At 35.9% G+C, this 17,018-nt stretch overlaps 1 protein-coding gene across 1 annotated transcript; it reads left to right on the forward strand.

The window, feature by feature from the left end:
- The first annotated feature begins 1,078 nt into the window (after positions 1-1,078).
- Positions 1,079-15,677, forward strand: LOC110101960 (calcium sensing receptor, chloroplastic). Its single transcript, XM_020830073.2, has 6 exons — positions 1,079-1,358; positions 8,186-8,431; positions 14,443-14,635; positions 14,731-14,872; positions 14,951-15,082; positions 15,166-15,677. The coding sequence occupies exons 1-6, from the start codon at positions 1,143-1,145 to the stop codon at positions 15,410-15,412; spliced, it is 1,176 nt and encodes a 391-aa protein (XP_020685732.1). The 5' UTR covers positions 1,079-1,142; the 3' UTR covers positions 15,413-15,677.
- Positions 15,678-17,018: the final 1,341 nt, after the last annotated feature.

The following is a 17,018-nucleotide window of genomic DNA, read 5'->3' on the forward strand; positions in this document are numbered from 1 at the left end:
CATATAATTGAGAGATAGGATTTGCAGGATCATTGATGGATTAAAACTTGATTGATTTGATTGAATGGATTTGAAATCTCAATGAATTTGAGATATAGGTTGAATTGAATCAGGATTGATCTAAGGCTTAGATTGATCTAAGACTTAGATAGGTCTAAGGTCTATATAAATCCTAAGATCTGGATAGATTTAGGGTCAAGGTAAATTCTAGGATCTAGATTGGTCTGGAGGGTTTGAAGTCTGGATTTGATTGAAGTCTAGATAGATTGAGATAAGAATTGGCTTGAGTTTGAATTGATCACAAGTCTGGATTGATTTGAATCTGGATTAATTCTAGGTTCCTAATGATCTCATAAAAAAATGAGGTCAACAACTGGGTAATACCATATGATTTTCTTCTTTTTTAGAAGTTTTCACATAAAAATTATGGTATCTCACACCCCTCTTATTTATCTATTTGTGTGCTGACTCTTCATACGAAATTAGAATGCTAAATTATATATTTCTCTACTATCGCAAATATTCCAAGCACTAAACATTAACAAAATAGTAGACTTAGGCTTTGTTTGAGATGGCTTTTTATTACTTCAGCAATAAAAAAGCTGCCCCAAAAGCAGTAAGAAAGCTATCCCGAATGAAGCCTTAGTTTTTGTGTAGATGGTTTCAATCCTTATAATCAACCGTCAACTCCGTACGTGGTTTTTTTGTGTTATTGGTCGATGCTGATTTAAAATCTAGTCGGATTAAACCGGTTTAGGCGAACCAGCAGCACTAATTTTTATTGCCTCAGGTTACCTGACGTAGAGATACATCAGGTAGCCTATAATATATCACCACGTGCTCTTACTCTTTACCTCGCGGCCCGACGACCCAACCCGGAACGGACCCGGGAGTTTGCGTAGCTCGGTATTGCTAGGTATTGGTCGATTTAATTCCAGCAGCACACGGGTACACGATATATCTGCTCGGAGCAACTTTCAGCACCTCTCAACACGCATCCTTTCGATCTCTTCACATCATCGTAATCACAAAACAAATACTCTGGAATACATTAGCTGCATTCCCAAAAAAAAAAAACATTAGCTGCCACTGCAGTAAGAGAGTTTAGAGAGGGAGAGAGGGTTGAAAAAGAGCAGAGAGGAATGGCGATGGCAGTGAGACCCGCGGCAGTGCGCAGGCCCCCTCATCTGCCCAAATACGCTCTCAAGCCCCAGCCTCGCATCTCTCATCCACTCCTGCTCTGTCCTTCGCCTGCGGCGCTCTCTCTTCTTGCTCTCTTTTCGCAGCCCCAAACCTCTTTCTTGGAAGCCAAAGCCTTCACCTTGCCTAAAGAAGGCATCGTCTCTTCGCTTACCAAGGTATTGGAACTAGATCTTCCTTCATAAATCTCTGAACTTTCATCTATTTTGCTTCATTAGTTGATTCCTTAAAAACTATTTGTTGTTGTTGTTTCACAACTGAGAAGATGCTCTAGTTGCAAATAACGAGCCTGCTGCCTGTGCATCAATTTCCTTATCCCATTTTGATGATTTCTTGCATATTAGCAGAATAGGAAACTTCCATTTGGTCTTATTTATCTTAAATCATTATCATTTGACTTATCAAATTATTTGTAGATTTATTTTAGTTTCTAATGAACTCAGATCCCTAGGGCCTGCTTGGCTGCAAGTAGGTTAGTCAATCCTGTAAATCCGAATTTATTAAATCCCGTAGCAGTTTAATTTTGCAAACTGTTTGGAATGAAAATGGATAATGTTGTTAAATTTCAAATTATTTGGCTATAGATTTCAGGATTTAAGAGGATTAACTCAAATGGGATTTATGCATAATTTCTTATAATAAAATAGCAAGAGTTTTACAACCATAATTAAGAACCAATCATAAATATGTTGCACATCAATAGGAGGCTTAAAACATATAATAATAAAATATAATTAAATATAAATATTCTTTTTTTGCCTCTTTCATGTGAGCCAGCTTATCAAGTTGAGCGACACCATTGAATCTTTGTTTGCAATTGGAATAATACATTAGTAAGTTACTGTTTTAGAACAAAATTAATTTTTTCTTGTTGAACTTACATTCTTACACGTGCTTCTCACAAGTTGATGGTGTTTGCATAACTCAAAGCATACCTTTAAATTCTCTCTTAAACTATTGCATTTATGTTTGTATTTTTATCATTGGCTTCTACATCACCGAACTCACTATTATGTTGCATCTTAAATTGAGGCATATTAAAATATAAATCATGTTTATGGTAGTGACCAATAAATTATTCAAAATTGCATGAGAAAGCTCAATATCCGCCTATATAGTGGAATAAAATTGTTGCATATGATTTAACACTTAAAATCTCCCTTTCAAAATACCAAAAATTCCCTCCACCATGTTGCATAGCTGGGCGTGACGATATTTATGCAACTTCCTCTCGATTGAGTATCTATGAGATGTGTCTCCATGATACTTACTCAAATGATATTGATATCCCTTGAGTAGTTCCATGTGCTTATCGATATTAGCATAGTCAGAGTCAGCCCAGTAATATTTTTTTTAGCGTCACTCTAACCTGTCTCTACGTGCTAACTGTCATAGAATCTTCATATCACCTGCAAACCCCTCCAAATTAGCGGCAATATGAATGAATTGCCAATCGAATGAGGTTACAATCATTTCATTATGAGAACTTAATCCTTTTCTATTAATGTATCTATTTTACAATTGTTTATTTACCATTGCGGGTACATGCGTGTCATCTGTCTCTCCAATAGCATTTTGAAATTAAGAATGATTTTGTAAGTTGGCCTGTATGAAAGGAAGGAAGTTTGCTTCAGCTGGGGCCAAGTTAATGAACCCCTCCATTAATGATACAATTGCTTATAGTATAAGGTTGAAGTATTTGCTCAATATTTTGAAGGAGTGCTTGAAAATTCACACACTTGCTGCAAATATGGGCATATGCAACCCCTCCATGAAAAATCTTTTATTGTTCAGCTTCATAATATTTTTTTTATCATTTAGTAGGCCTTGACTGAACAATAAGTCCCTCAGTTGTATGAATGCCTAGGATGATAGGTTGAATTGGTTATAAGATTGCAATCATTGGCCAGCAAATGCATCTACCACATATTGAATACCAGTGTATGACCCATCAAACATAGCCCTCCGTATGTGTATATATACTCATTGGAGGAACTAATTTCCTTCATGATTGACAAAATAAATTCATTCATTGCATTATTAATTTCTTGATGTGCATTGGTCATGTCACAATGTGCGTTAGGTAAGGTTCCTCTTAAATAGTAGCCATGACTGAAGTCTGAAATAACAATTTATATAATAGAAGCTAGGTTAACACAATGAAAACTCAAATATTATGTGAATTGGTATAATACATGATAAACAATCATGAGATAAACCTTAAAAATAAGCCAATTTTTTGAAATATTAAAGAATGATGAGAAATGCATAAAAAATATTTTAATAAAGTACAACTATCACAACCAGAATTAAGAAATGAGTATGAGTGCTAAGCTTATATTTAATCTAATTACATTGCAATGGTTTGTCCAAAGTCATTAGTGTCACCTTATTTTCATTACTCTTCTTCAAAGCATCATGGATAACAAGGATAGCTTTTGTGGATATATTCTTTATGTTGTTAAGCTTTGCCAAACATTTAGATATTATATACGGGCCATGTTATACACAACTGTGTGAGTTTTTCCAGCACTCTTTATAAACAATAAGCATAATTTTAATCTTATACTTTGAAGTTTGAACCATTTTTCATTTGTGGATGAGTTCATCTACTTGCGTCCAGTTGAATAAATTCCGTCATTTCATACTGGCCTACTCACATTTTAATTTTTACTTTCAAAATGCCATTAAAGCTATAGATGTTTGCATGTCTCTGCAATGGTGAATAGACGATTACAAAATAGATACCATAAAAGAAGGTAATTTGCTCTCACATAATTTGATGGTGTATCATTCGATCAACAATTGGTTTATGTTATTGATGTGAAACAATCCCATGCGAAAATGATTTGCTTAAAGAAGTTTGCACGTTTAGATTTAGAGGCCATAATAAGCAAGCTTCTTATGCGGAATCAAACGATAAGATAAATATTAAAGTAGTACCTAGCTTAGGTTAACTCACATGCATAGAAGTTAAGTTCAAAAGATAGTCAGCTTAATCCAACATTGCATACATGGATAGTTCCAACAATAGATTCCAATACTAACAATAAGATTATTCGCTATGAGAAGATCCCTCACACAACTCATCCAATTACTAGGTTTTAGTGGAGAAGCATTAATATGATCTTCATGAAGATAATAAATTTACATTCAAGGCTGTAACTATGAAGATAGAGAGTCGGGTGTCGAAGTTACCCAAAGACAAGAGGGATACGCACTCCAGCAAGGTTGTTTGAAAGTTGGGCATGAAGTGGACAGCAACCACGAACCTCCTCGCACTTCACCGAGATTAACCTTCCCCACAAGCGTGGACAGCAGTTGGTGGCTGCAGGGAATTCCAGGACAGCAGGAAGTGATGCCGAACTCTTTGGACAGCAGTTTTGAGACCTTCTTGGACCCCTTCCTTGCTGGTTTTGGCTTTCCTGGACTGGTGACAGCAGCCAATGGTTCTCCACACAACTAGACAGCAGCTAGGAGGTCTCCCAGGACTGCTTCATGGCTGATTTGAGCGCTCCTGGACAGAGGACAGCAACCTGGATTTGTCCAATCAGCTGGACAGTAGGTGGAAATGCAGGAAACGTATGTACCAGCCCTTGAGAATCTTTTGGACAACAAATTGATAACTGTCAAATTAAGATTGACGGGATTAAATCAATCCTCATTCAAAATTTGAATTGACCTGAATTTAAAGAGTGATTATGGGTCTTTAATGACAAGGATTAATGAGAAAGCGGGATGTTTTAATTGAAATAGAAAAACTGAAATAGATTTCAGTTTTAATTGGGATGGGAGGGAGGTTTAATTGAAATCAATTTCAGATTTCAAAATTTAGAAGGGGTGCATTGATGGCAATCAATGGGGAGCCCAATGAGGGGGGCCGGCGGTATGGAGAGAGAGAGAGAGGGAGTTAGGGAGAGAGGGAGAGGGGTTTCCAAACATGAATGATGACTAGGAAAATTTTAAATAAATCCAAATTAATTTAATTTGTAATTTGAATTCATTCAAAAAAATTTCCATAAATGGAATTTCCAAATTTGGAAAGAATTTGAATTTTGAAATTCAAATTTCAAGGAAAGCTAGGGAAGGGAGGCGTGGAGGAAGTGGTGGAGAGGGGAGAGGCCGACGGCAAGGTGGCCGGCCGGTGGAGCTAGGGTGGCCGACGGGATGGGGCTCCAAGGGTGGTGGCACTAGTGGAGGCTTCGGCTTCTTTCAACTCTTGGACTTTGCTTGTGGTAGTTTATGGGGAGAAGAAGAACTATGCTTGAAATTATCTAGAGAACTCACAAAGAGATCTCAAACAAAGAACTCGCTAAGAGATCTTCAAGAAGGAACTCACAAAGAGAACACAAGAACAAAATTTTTCATTCAATAATCATCATCCCCCCTCCAAGAGGAGGGAGAAGGCTTAAATAGCCAAATACATGAAGAAAAATAAAAAGACACAATTGCCCTTCCAGCAAACACATGACGAGGCCCTTAAGCAAGGGCATAAATGGAAATAAATACAAAAGACTCATAAAACATAAAATAAAATATATCAAATACAATAATAATCCAAAGTAGATCGTGGCCGTAGATCATGAATCTTCTGATGTCCTCATTAGTTACCTATCGTTGGAAGATCTGGAGGTCATATGAAGGTGTTATGATAGTGGAGGGAGAGTTTAGATTGTTAGAAAAATATTATCTGTTTAACTTTGGCTATGCTGGTATGCATGTCTCTGTAGTGATTAGTAGATGATTGTAAAATATATACCATAATAGAAAGTGATTCACTCTCTCATAATTTGATGGATGTAGTCTCATTCGATTGACAATTGATTTATGTTATCTATAGCTGGGAGGTGTGCCAGTGATATGAGGGTGCTATGATAGTTAGTGGAGGGAAGTTTATATTACCAGAAAAATATTATTTGGTTGGCTCTGGCTTACACCAGTATTGGTAAGCTCACTACACTCTTCAAGGGATACAATCAATTCTTTTTTAATGGTGGCAAAATAAATCAATAAAGAGTCATCATTCTTTACTTATCGGCATAATTCAGTCAATCAGTAAATCAATTACAGACCAATATCTAAGATTTTACCACAAATCTTTTATTTTAAGAAAAGCCCATTGGGCCCCCCTTTTGTGCAGGATAATTGTTTTAATAAGCAACACTTATTAATTATATAGTTTTTAGTTAGCATTTCTTTCTTGCATGCAAATGCTATATTAGTCATATATCCATGATATGGCGTTCAATCTAAAATTTTCATATTCGTAATGCATGTCTGCTATAATAAATGGATATCAATGCTCATGTTAACTTATATGTAAAACCCTAAGTTTTGATTTTCATATATTTTGTGCAAATGCTGTAAAGTTGCCATTTCATTAATCGATGCAGGTTCATCTACTACTCATTTTCTTCTTAAAATCATAATTTACATTTTAATCATGGTGAAATTTGTTAAAATAGAAATATGACTTTTTTTATCAATTTTAGAAAAGATAAAATCCTAGAAATAAAAACAAAAATAGGATTTAGATTACCTATTATGATCTTATGAAATCTTGTAATAGATTCGACAGATGAAAATACCTCAAACAACTTTCTTTCTCATCTCTCTTCTCTCTCTCTCTCTCTCTTCTCCTCTCCTTCTCTTCTTTTCTTCCCTAGCAAGGCAGCAAATGGGGAGGCTTTGGGGTTATGGTGGGAGATATTTAATATTAAATATAAATAAAAACATCATTTAGTGTCTGGTGTAGCGGCACTTCAATCCATAATGCCACTGCTTTGCAAGCAAAATTTTGGGTTATTGTAGAATAGAGAAAAGAGCGCCGCTGCACTTGCCAACTCAGAGCGGCAACATTGAAGACCAAATTTTCATATATTTAAATTAATTCATTTTATGGTTGGGTATTACACTTATGTAGTATTGCATAATTTATAGTTCGCTACTACATACATGATTTATATTTCAATATGTTTCAAATTGAGATGATTCCTGATAGTGAGTTAAGGGAGGTAGGAATCAATGATGAATACCTTAATATGCATGCAACTGTTGTGGTTAACATTCAAGGGCATACTATGAGACATGGGACCACCACTGATGTACATGAAGTGGTTATAAGACTTTAAGTTCATTAAGCATAAAATATTTTATTTTTGTGTTATTTATGATTGCATTATTTTAATTACATGCAATGAGTCATCGATGTTGCCCAACTTGATTTTTAGTTCAATATTAAGGATGCAAAATAAAAATATTCATGTTTAGTTGTATTTTATTCTTATATGTATTGAAACTCTTGTTGTTGTGTAATTTGTTTATGATTTGATTATTTATTGTGGTATTCCTATTTTACTATAATGAATTACGTTTAAATAATAAATGAATTAGCTAACTTAAATCTTGAAATTTATAGCTAAACAGTTTGTCTGGATTTAACAGAGTTTATAGTCTGTCATGCAAAACGTTTTTCAGGAGTTAGCTGCCAAAGAATTTACTAAATTCAGATTCATAAGGTTTACTAAATCCTACTTGCAGCCAAATAGCCCCATAGAGATTATGTTATAAAATATCTGTTGAATTAACATTTTTAAAGATTTGTCAGATCTGGATCAAATTTTATATCTGAGTGAAATGGATTGTATGCAAATAAAATTTCTTATATTGTTGAGTAATAAATCTTGTATAAAATATAAAACCGTATGCTTAGTTCAAAGACTTTATGTCTAGTAAACTCATATATTTGAATGAAAGGATTTACTTATTGGTTGAATAAAACGTTTTATCCGGTTCAAATCTTTGGCTCTATCAAAAAGTTCTCAGTGAGTTTATTGCACACTTTTTATAGTATCAATTAATGAATATTGATGTTTTAGTTTAAGTGTGGATCTATTAGAGAATGTAGCATATTTTCTTAGTGCACCACACTGGTAATAGTGTCATATGCAGTAATCGGTATCTTACTAAGCTGTTCATGTTTAAGGTGGAAGAGACAATAGATCAAGTTGGGGAAGCGGGTTCAAAAGCCTTGGACTTCTCCAAGGATATAGTTAAGGTAGTGACAGATTCTCTTAAGCCAATAGTGGATGCAGCGCTGCCAGTGCTTAGGAGTGCTGGAGAGGAAGCGGTGAAGATCACAACTCCTATTGTTTCTGATGCTTCCAAGCAAGCAAAAGAGGCTCTTCAAGGTGCTGGTGTTGATCCCAGTCCTGTAGTCTCCGCTGTTAAGGTCTGTCTTGAGGCTTCATTTTGTTCATAAATATTTATCCATTGCATTAAGTATGTATGGATGCCAATGTATTAATTTATTTGGCTTGTCTTTTGCTAGCTGTGTTGAAGTTTCATTTTGGGTACATCTTTGCTTATACAAGTTGTTAGTGATATATCTTTTTGGGACATGCATCGCTAAAATAAAGGCAAATGCAACATGAATGTCCTTAATTTCTGGGAAATACTCTTCAATTTCTTTATGCTGAATTGCTAACTTCCAGATTTTTATTGTTTGATCTCGACTATACTGAATACAGTTAAACAAATACAAATTTAGTTCTTTTTCCTAGGGTTAGTAGTCTTGCCTGTAAAAATGGCTTTATGGGATGCACTTGCTGTATGTTTCACTTCCTTAGAATTTTGATTTTGGTGAATATTATTTTGTCTATGTTGTGAAAAAGCTATTGCTCTATTCCTGGCAAAACTTTATACATAACTTGAACATTTATTACACTACAACACTTTTAACAATGGTATCATGGCTTTCTTCCAAACAATAATTTTCTTGTCTTCTAATGCTACTAAGGAGCCCAAATGGAGACAGGCGATGTCTCAGGAGTTTGATGCACTCCTCAAGCAAGATACATGGATCCTTGTTCCTCATTCTCCCATTAAGAATCTACTTGGCAATAAGAGTGGACCTTCAAGACAAAATATAACTCCAACAAAATGGTCGCTCACTATAAGGCTTGCCTTGCTTAGTTGCTCAAGGTTATAGACCAGAGTAATGCCTTGATTATATAAAAACATTAAGTTCAATCGTTAAAATGCCAACTATTCTTATCTTTCTTACAGTGGCCTTCACCTATAATTGTCCTATTAAACAACTCAATATCTCCAATGACTTTCTCCATGGATATCTCGATGAAACTGTATATATGACACATCTATTTGGATTCAAGGACCCTCAACATGTCGATTATGTCTATCTTTTCTAGATGACCATCTACGATTACAAGCAAGCACCGCGGTAAATCATTACAAGCAAGCACCGCGGTAGTGATTTGCTATAGCTTGGTTTCATTTTCAGCATAGCTGACTTGTTGCTCCTAATCTATAAATGGAAAATCACAGTCATGTACATTGTTATCTACATAGATGATATGCTCCTTATAGACAATGACTCCACCGCCATTTCACACATCATCTAGCAGCTACAACATTCATTCCGCATGAAAAGCCTCGATCTCTCTCACTTCCTTGGACTTCACGTCACACAAATAACTTACAATCTATGCTTAAAAGCAATACAACCTAGAGCTACTCAATTATTCAGTCATGAAGGTGCAAGCCATGTTCAAATCCTATCTCAGCCAAAACTGCCCCTCGTGATAAGTCCTGACCAGAATTTGAATATCCAACTTTGTTATGACAGAGGTTGGCTCAGCTCAGCATGTAACAATAACCCACACAGACATCAGCTATGCTGTGAATCACTTATGTCAGCATTTGCATAATGTTTCATATTCATTGCTAGCAACTCAAATGCCTATTTTGCTATCTCAAAAATGCAATCCACTATGGTTTGTCGATTTATAAAGGTCAGTTCCATCTCCACTCTGACTTCGATGGGGCTGCTGACCCCAACAATTCATATTGTCTACACTTAAGTCAAAAGCAATACTTCTTAGAGCTACTCAACCTACGAGCATGGACACCTGCAAGCCATGTTTAAATCCCATCTCATCCAAAAATGCGTTTCTAGATGCTTTCTCAATTAAATTTGAATATCCAACATTATTATTATAGTTGGTTGGTTAACTTAAATAGCTAATGGTAACCTGCCCAGGCATCAGCTATGCTGTAAATCGCTTATATCAGCATATGCAAAATTGCTTCTTATTCACTACCAACAACTCAAACGCCTAATTCACTATCTTAAATATATCAGCCAATATGGCCTGTCGATTCATAAAGGTTAACTCCATCTCATGGTTTACTCTAACTCTGGGTGGGCTGTTGATTCCAATGATATAAATCCATTATAGGATACTGCGCTTTTCTTCAACAAACACTTATATCCGATTGCATTAAGAAGCAAACTATATTCAGTTGATCATCTATTGAGGCAGAATATTGGGCCATAATGGTTGCCATCGCTAACATTATTTAGCTTCTTAGTTACTTGAGAGTTTGACATCTTACTCTTATCAACTACACCACTCAATTGTAACAATATATTGACCTTTTTCCGACAAGAATCTTGTTTTTCATGCATGCATAAAGAACATTGGAATTGATTTTTACTTCATTTGTGAGTGCATCAAATCTAAGGCATTGCAATCGATCATGTTACTTCTCAGCATTAACTTGCTGGTGTCCTCACAATAAAACCGCCTACCACTTGTTTTTGTTTTCTTCGGGACAAGTTGATGTGCATTCGCCAAGATCGTCAACTTGAGGGGAGCCAAAACATTATGCATCCATAATAATATTTCTGCTGCATGGTACAAGCATATATTGCACCAAGTACATTCAAGCGCTCATGTAAAATCATTAGCTTCATCTCTGTTGATCACTTTAAACAACCTCTTACAACCATAGCAATTCTTTTGTATTGGTTTGTAATCCTCTAAATATAAATAGAGGTTTATGTAACTCTTCAATTAATTAATGCGATAAACTTATAGCTACTCCATTAATAACATATCCTTTCTTGTTTATATTATATTTCAACACCTTTTTCAAATTTGATGCGAAGATCAAGGATTGCTTGAAAATTGAATCGATTTCTTCCTTGAATCAAACTCGTATTATAGACAATGAGTGGATTAATGAGCTAGGCTTGAATCTCAAAACAATTTGAAATTGGATCGAAGTGGATATACATTTATGCATTTGTGCATGCATTTAAATACTTATTTATGTATCTTTTTATATTGGTGGTAACGCATACGTACATATATATGATGTAGGATTACAATGCTTAAAGTAATTTGATAAGAACTTGCATGACTTATTGATTTGAATAATAATTATTAGAACTATTAGCAAATAAAACGACAAAATAAAACATAAGAGCGGTCACTTCCGTTTAGACTAAGCTGCACAATAAGATCTTTGAATTATTAAAATAACAAAGAAAATCAACGACATGCAAATATAATAGCTTTTAACGAAAATCCCTAATCTAACAATAAGATTAGAAACGAATGAAGTGTACTCAATCCTATGTTTACTTGGTTTTGGGCAACGACGAAAAAAAATCCTACGTTTACTAGCTTAGGCAAAGGTGAAGCTCGCTCCTTGTGAATCGTCATCACCTACAAGATTAGGGGATTAGGAAAGTAATTAAAAGGGGGAAGAAGTTTACACTTATCAAAATTAAAAAACAAATAGGCGAGATGTTGAAGAAGTTTGTCGTAGCTCCCCTTGAAGATTCAACTGGAGAGGAAGAAGTCTCTCCCAAGTGTTGAAGTGTTGAAGATAATGTTTCTTTGCTGTCCTTGCAGATTTTCCTTGAAGGAGCGAGATTTTCTTCAAGAGTTTAAGTGGTGGAAGGTGGGGGAAGGTGGTCGGCCACAAGGGAGGAGCTTGGGTAGGTTTAGAGTTTTGGTGGAGTTAAGGTTGAATTTGGGAGAGGACTTTGGAGGGAAGGCTGTGAATAATTTCCAAATCAAAGATCCTTGAATTGGAAAATATTTGGAGAGGATATGAGAGAGTAGGGGGGGCGGTGGGGTTAGAGGAGAGGTTGGGATTTATTTCCAAAAGTGGTGGTGTGATTTTCGAAAGGAACTAAAGAGGTGGGGGATTGGGAAAGTCGGCCAAGGAAGAAGGAGAGGGGTTTTGAATTCCTTCCAAAAAGAGCCTCTTGAATTTGGAAATAAAATCCCAAGGAAATCCAAGGGGGGGGGGGGGGGGGGGGGGGGGGGGGGGGGGTGTGGGAGTGTCTAGATGCAATGTATTTGGAGTTAAAGCTTTAATTAATCAATCCTTCATGATTTGATTGATTGAATTAAATAAGAACATTTCCCAAAATAGGATTAAGAGAAAAGGAAAGATTTGAAATTAGGAGTTAAGACTTTAATTAATCAATTCATCATGATTTGATTGAATTAAATAAGAACCTTTCCTAAAATAGGATTAAAAGGAAAATGGAAGATTTGAAATCTAAAATTGATTTATTTCAAATTCAAATCCTTTCCAAAGATAGGTTGACTTAAATAAGAAAGTGGAGCTTTAGGAAACAAATCCAAATTTAAATCAAAGGGGGGCCGACGACTTAATGGGATATGGAGAGAAATTAAAGAAGCTATTAATGGTTCCTTAAGTCATGGACTTAAATTTAGGATGAAATATTTCATCCTAATTTAACTTTAATTCAATAGGCAAAGAGTTGGAAAGTTTCCTAAAATAGGAGTGATATTTTAGGTAACTTTTCAAATTCAAATAATTTGAATTTTATAAGTTAATGAGTTACCTAAATTAATCAACCCAATTTGGAAAGGAATCGATGTAATCAAGGATGGAGGGAAAAATCTAAGGGGAAAGGGGGTGGTTGGGCTTGGGTTCGGTTGGGTGAAGGGCCGGCGGTGGGGTGGGGCTTTGGGCACCATTGACGGTGAAGTACCTCTTCACCTTATAAATCCACCCGTACGCATCCTCCCCTTCAAATATGGACATCTTCAGCTTCCTTACCTTCTAATCTCCACCAGTCCCCCTTATTCTTCCATAGCCTCCTCTCTTCCAAGTGCTTGGCCCACCCCACGTCTCTCGGTATTCCCTTGCCCTGCCATAGCCCAAACCCCCTTCGAATTCCCCTCTTTTTCCTTCAAAATCAGCACCTCGGCAACTATAATGTTCATCCCGGCATTCCCAATCAGCACCCCTTTGCTCCGCCCCTCCATACCCATCTCTTTCCCCATACCTACCTCCTCTATCCTCCCTCTAAAAAGGCTCCAAATAGGGTTTTCTTGTTTCTCCCTCCACGATTTCCACCTCATCTTCCTCCCTACGAATTTTAAAATTTGTACTTTTCCCTTCCATCCCTTTTGCCACGGAATCCGTCATTTGGTTATGGATTTCCAATATTTTCTTCATCATGTCCCGGAGATCGACTACTTGTTTTTTCATGGAGGAAATCATTTTCTCCACCGTCGTCTTGATTTGATTCAACTCCCCTTGAAGCCTTTCTTCAAGCGCATCTACTTTCTTGGCCGCCATCTCAATCCGGATTTTTGTAGATAAAAAAATTCTGGATTTGGATTACAAAAACAACAACTCTCCTTTCCCGACCAAAAATCAGCCGTCGGAATTTGCCCAAATCATCCCCCGAACGGTCCCAAGACTTGCTCTGATACCAATTTGATAGGAAATACTTGTATATTGCAAGTAATTCCTATCAATCTTCTGAAAACAGCAAGAGTTCTTCATAAAAATTCGCACAAAATCTTAAAAGTAGTAGATAGTATATATATATATATTATGAAAGGGAAACGAAAAATAGCAAGATACAATTGATCCTCTATTTGAGATGAGGATCGATTTCTCCCAAATCTCTAGACGCCGCTAGAACCCAAAGAAAACCTAAATCTAAGAGATCTCAATTTTCAGCCAAATTCAAGATGCCATAACCCTAGGAAAACAAAGTATTTAATGCATAAAAATCAAAAGGAAATCCCTAAATAGCTCCTACATTCAAATTTCCTTCTTAATCCCCCAAACATATTTCCAACTTGGCTCCCGCAAAGCTTGCGGCTTGATCGGCTCCGCGGGAGAGGCGGAGATGTTCAGCCTTGTTCGTGCCTAGGCCGGTCCCGCATAGACCGGCTGGACCAGTCTAACAGCACTCCACTGGAGGGCATTTTCTTTCTCCCATAAATTTGTATTGTGTCAATGTTCTCCCTTTTGCATGTTTATCGGTTCCTAGTGATATGAAGATTTTAGAAAAATCCTATTAATGTTAAAATTTTGGATAAACGAAGCTCTGTTGTCGATCCTGGAAAGTGATTAAGATTTTCATTCTGGTAGACGTTTGCAGATGCAGCACAGCAAACGACAAAAGTAATTGAAGGAGCAAAGCCAATTGCTGCTTCAACTTTTGAAACAATTACCTCTGCAGATCCTACAGTCATTGTTGTCTCAGCTGGAGCACTATTTTTGGCATACCTTCTTTTTCCATCTATATGGTCGATTGTTTCTTTCAACTTCCGTGGCTACAAAGGTAAATCGCACAACCTAATGAAAGTTCAAACGCATATTTCTGTAAATATGGCATACCTTTTTAATGACTTTGCAGCAAAATTCATGATTTATTAGGTAATCTCAGCCCTGCGCAGACTCTTGATGTGCTATCATCACAAAATTTTATTATGATCGACATAAGATCAGAGAAAGACAAAAACAAGACAGGAGTTCCTCGCCTCCCTTCCAGTGCTAGGAACAAAATGATCTCAATTCCGTAAGGATCTTTCCATAACCCATCTTTATTTGCTTCTGTAAAAATTTGTAAAATACTTAAAAGACTAATTTATTTCAGTCTAGAAGAACTCCCAAACAAGCTTAAAGGCCTTGTTCGGAATGTAAAGAAGGTTGAAGCAGAGATAGTTGCTCTAAAGATATCCTATCTAAAAAGAATCAACAAAGGTTCAAACATTGTGATAATGGACTCGTATGTGCCTGCTCCTTATACTCCAAATGTTTAGTTTCCTCCTACATTGAACTTGATTTGGATATTCAAAACACAACAAGCAGGTATTCTGATACCGCCGTGATCGTAGCGAAAACACTTACCAGCCTTGGCTTCAAGAACTCCTGGGTTGTAGCAGATGGCTTCTCTGGAGGTAGAGGGTGGTTGCAGAGCCGGCTCGGCGCCGACTCATATAATGTATCAATCGCAGAAGTTCTATCTCCTTCGCGAATCATACCAGCTACAGCAGCCCGTTTGGGAATGACGAGCGCAACTCCAAGAAAACTTCTTCCAGGTACTGCAGACAACTGAAGAAGAACTATCCATTTGCTTCACATATGTATGTATTTAGCAATCTGTAGTTTAGTTTCATTTTGTTACTGTGCTGTGTGCATATATGTTCTAACTATTTGCCATTGCATTTTAGTTATTATTTAATGTATTTCAAATAGGAATTGCAGTTAAGTCTATCATCTTATCAACCTTATTAGCCTTCATAACTGAATTTGTAGTCTTGATTAAAGTTTTCTTTGTTGAAGGTTTAAGGAGTTAAATTCTTAATTGATTCGTTTCGATTTATGGTTCTTTAAATTTTATGGATTCAACTTTATCTTGAGTTGGCTTGAGTTGGAGGAGCAGTAGTCCCTCCATGTTACCTGGTACTGAGCTATATATAGCAGCGGTACACAACAAAAAAATAATGTGACGTGTTCTCATTGACCTCTGGACGTCGTTTGGTGACCGTAGAGAAAAATTTTACCTTACTCAGATATCCATAGGATTTCATTATAGTTGATCATATATGCGCATTTATTACAAGGCATTAAATGAGTACTTAAAGATAAGTATCCATTACCAAGATAGATGATATACTTAAATATTTGAAAGTTACATCCTTATTTTTCGAGATGGATTTGAGGTTTGGTTATCATAAACCAGAGAAAGGAAGAGGATATGGTAAATATTATACTTAGACTGTTTTATAAATTTCCTTTTTAGTAAGCTCAAAAATTTTTTTATTAAAAAATTACTTTAAAAAGCAACAATAAAGTCGTCCCAACTAAAATCTTAGTATAATTATGATCATTATAACTCCTGGTAATATTATTTTTGTGTGATTAATCTACTGGAAATGTTCATGGATCTAATGAACCAAGTATTTTAAGTCATATCAGGAACAGGTTGTGTGTAGACATATTTGGGTGTTCTAAGAAAGCTGAGGAACATGTGTCATATTTAAGGTTGATGTTGGAGGCTATAAGGAAGAACAAATTACAAGAGGTTTTATAGGTTATTATAAGAGATAGATGTGTTAATAAATAACCAGATCCGTCAACCCAACTCGAAACGTGCATGAAAAATTTAGGTTGGATTGCATTTTATGACATGTTTATTAAATAAGTCGAATTCGAGTTGACTCGCGATCTCATTTTTGACCTGAAAATGATGTTTAATATATTTTTAGAAATAAAAATCTAAAAAAATTTAAAATAAAAATGCTTTGATATTTGTTTTTTACAAAATTAAAAAGAACAAAAATACTTGAGAGAGAAATTTTTTAAGACACCAATCCCCTCCTCTCTTGGTGTGCTTTGGGCAGTTCAAGTGGTTTAACAATGCTTAATCTTTCATTAAGAAAATATGGTATATATCATAGGGTTACAACAACTTATCATCCCCAAACTAGTGGCCAAACCAGAATGAATGATAGGGAGATTAAACGAATTTTAGAAAAAAACTGTCAGTTCTAATAGGAAAGATTGAGCTATTAAATTAGATGATGAATTATGAGTCTATAAAACTACTTTTAAGACTCCTATTTGCATGTCTCCCTATAAATTAATCTTTGAAAAAGCATACCACATTCATGTAGAATTAGAGCATAAGGCATTCTTAGTCGTAAAAGAATTAAAATTCA

This window comes from Dendrobium catenatum, unplaced genomic scaffold (genome assembly GCF_001605985.2).
Source record: "Dendrobium catenatum unplaced genomic scaffold, ASM160598v2 fragScaff_scaffold_264, whole genome shotgun sequence".
In the NCBI taxonomy this organism is placed as follows: Eukaryota; Viridiplantae; Streptophyta; class Magnoliopsida; order Asparagales; family Orchidaceae; genus Dendrobium; species Dendrobium catenatum.

What these genes read in the sequence shown, in the direction of transcription:
- LOC110101960 (XM_020830073.2), top strand. Translation starts at nt 1,143, where the DNA reads ATGGCGATGGCAGTGAGACCCGCGGCAGTGCGCAGGCCCCCTCATCTG. An exon ending in TCGTCTCTTCGCTTACCAAG is followed by an intron (nt 1,359 to 8,185) that starts GTATTGGAACTA and finishes TTCATGTTTAAG; the next exon opens with GTGGAAGAGACAATAGATCA. An exon ending in CTGTAGTCTCCGCTGTTAAG is followed by an intron (nt 8,432 to 14,442) that starts GTCTGTCTTGAG and finishes TCATTCTGGTAG; the next exon opens with ACGTTTGCAGATGCAGCACA.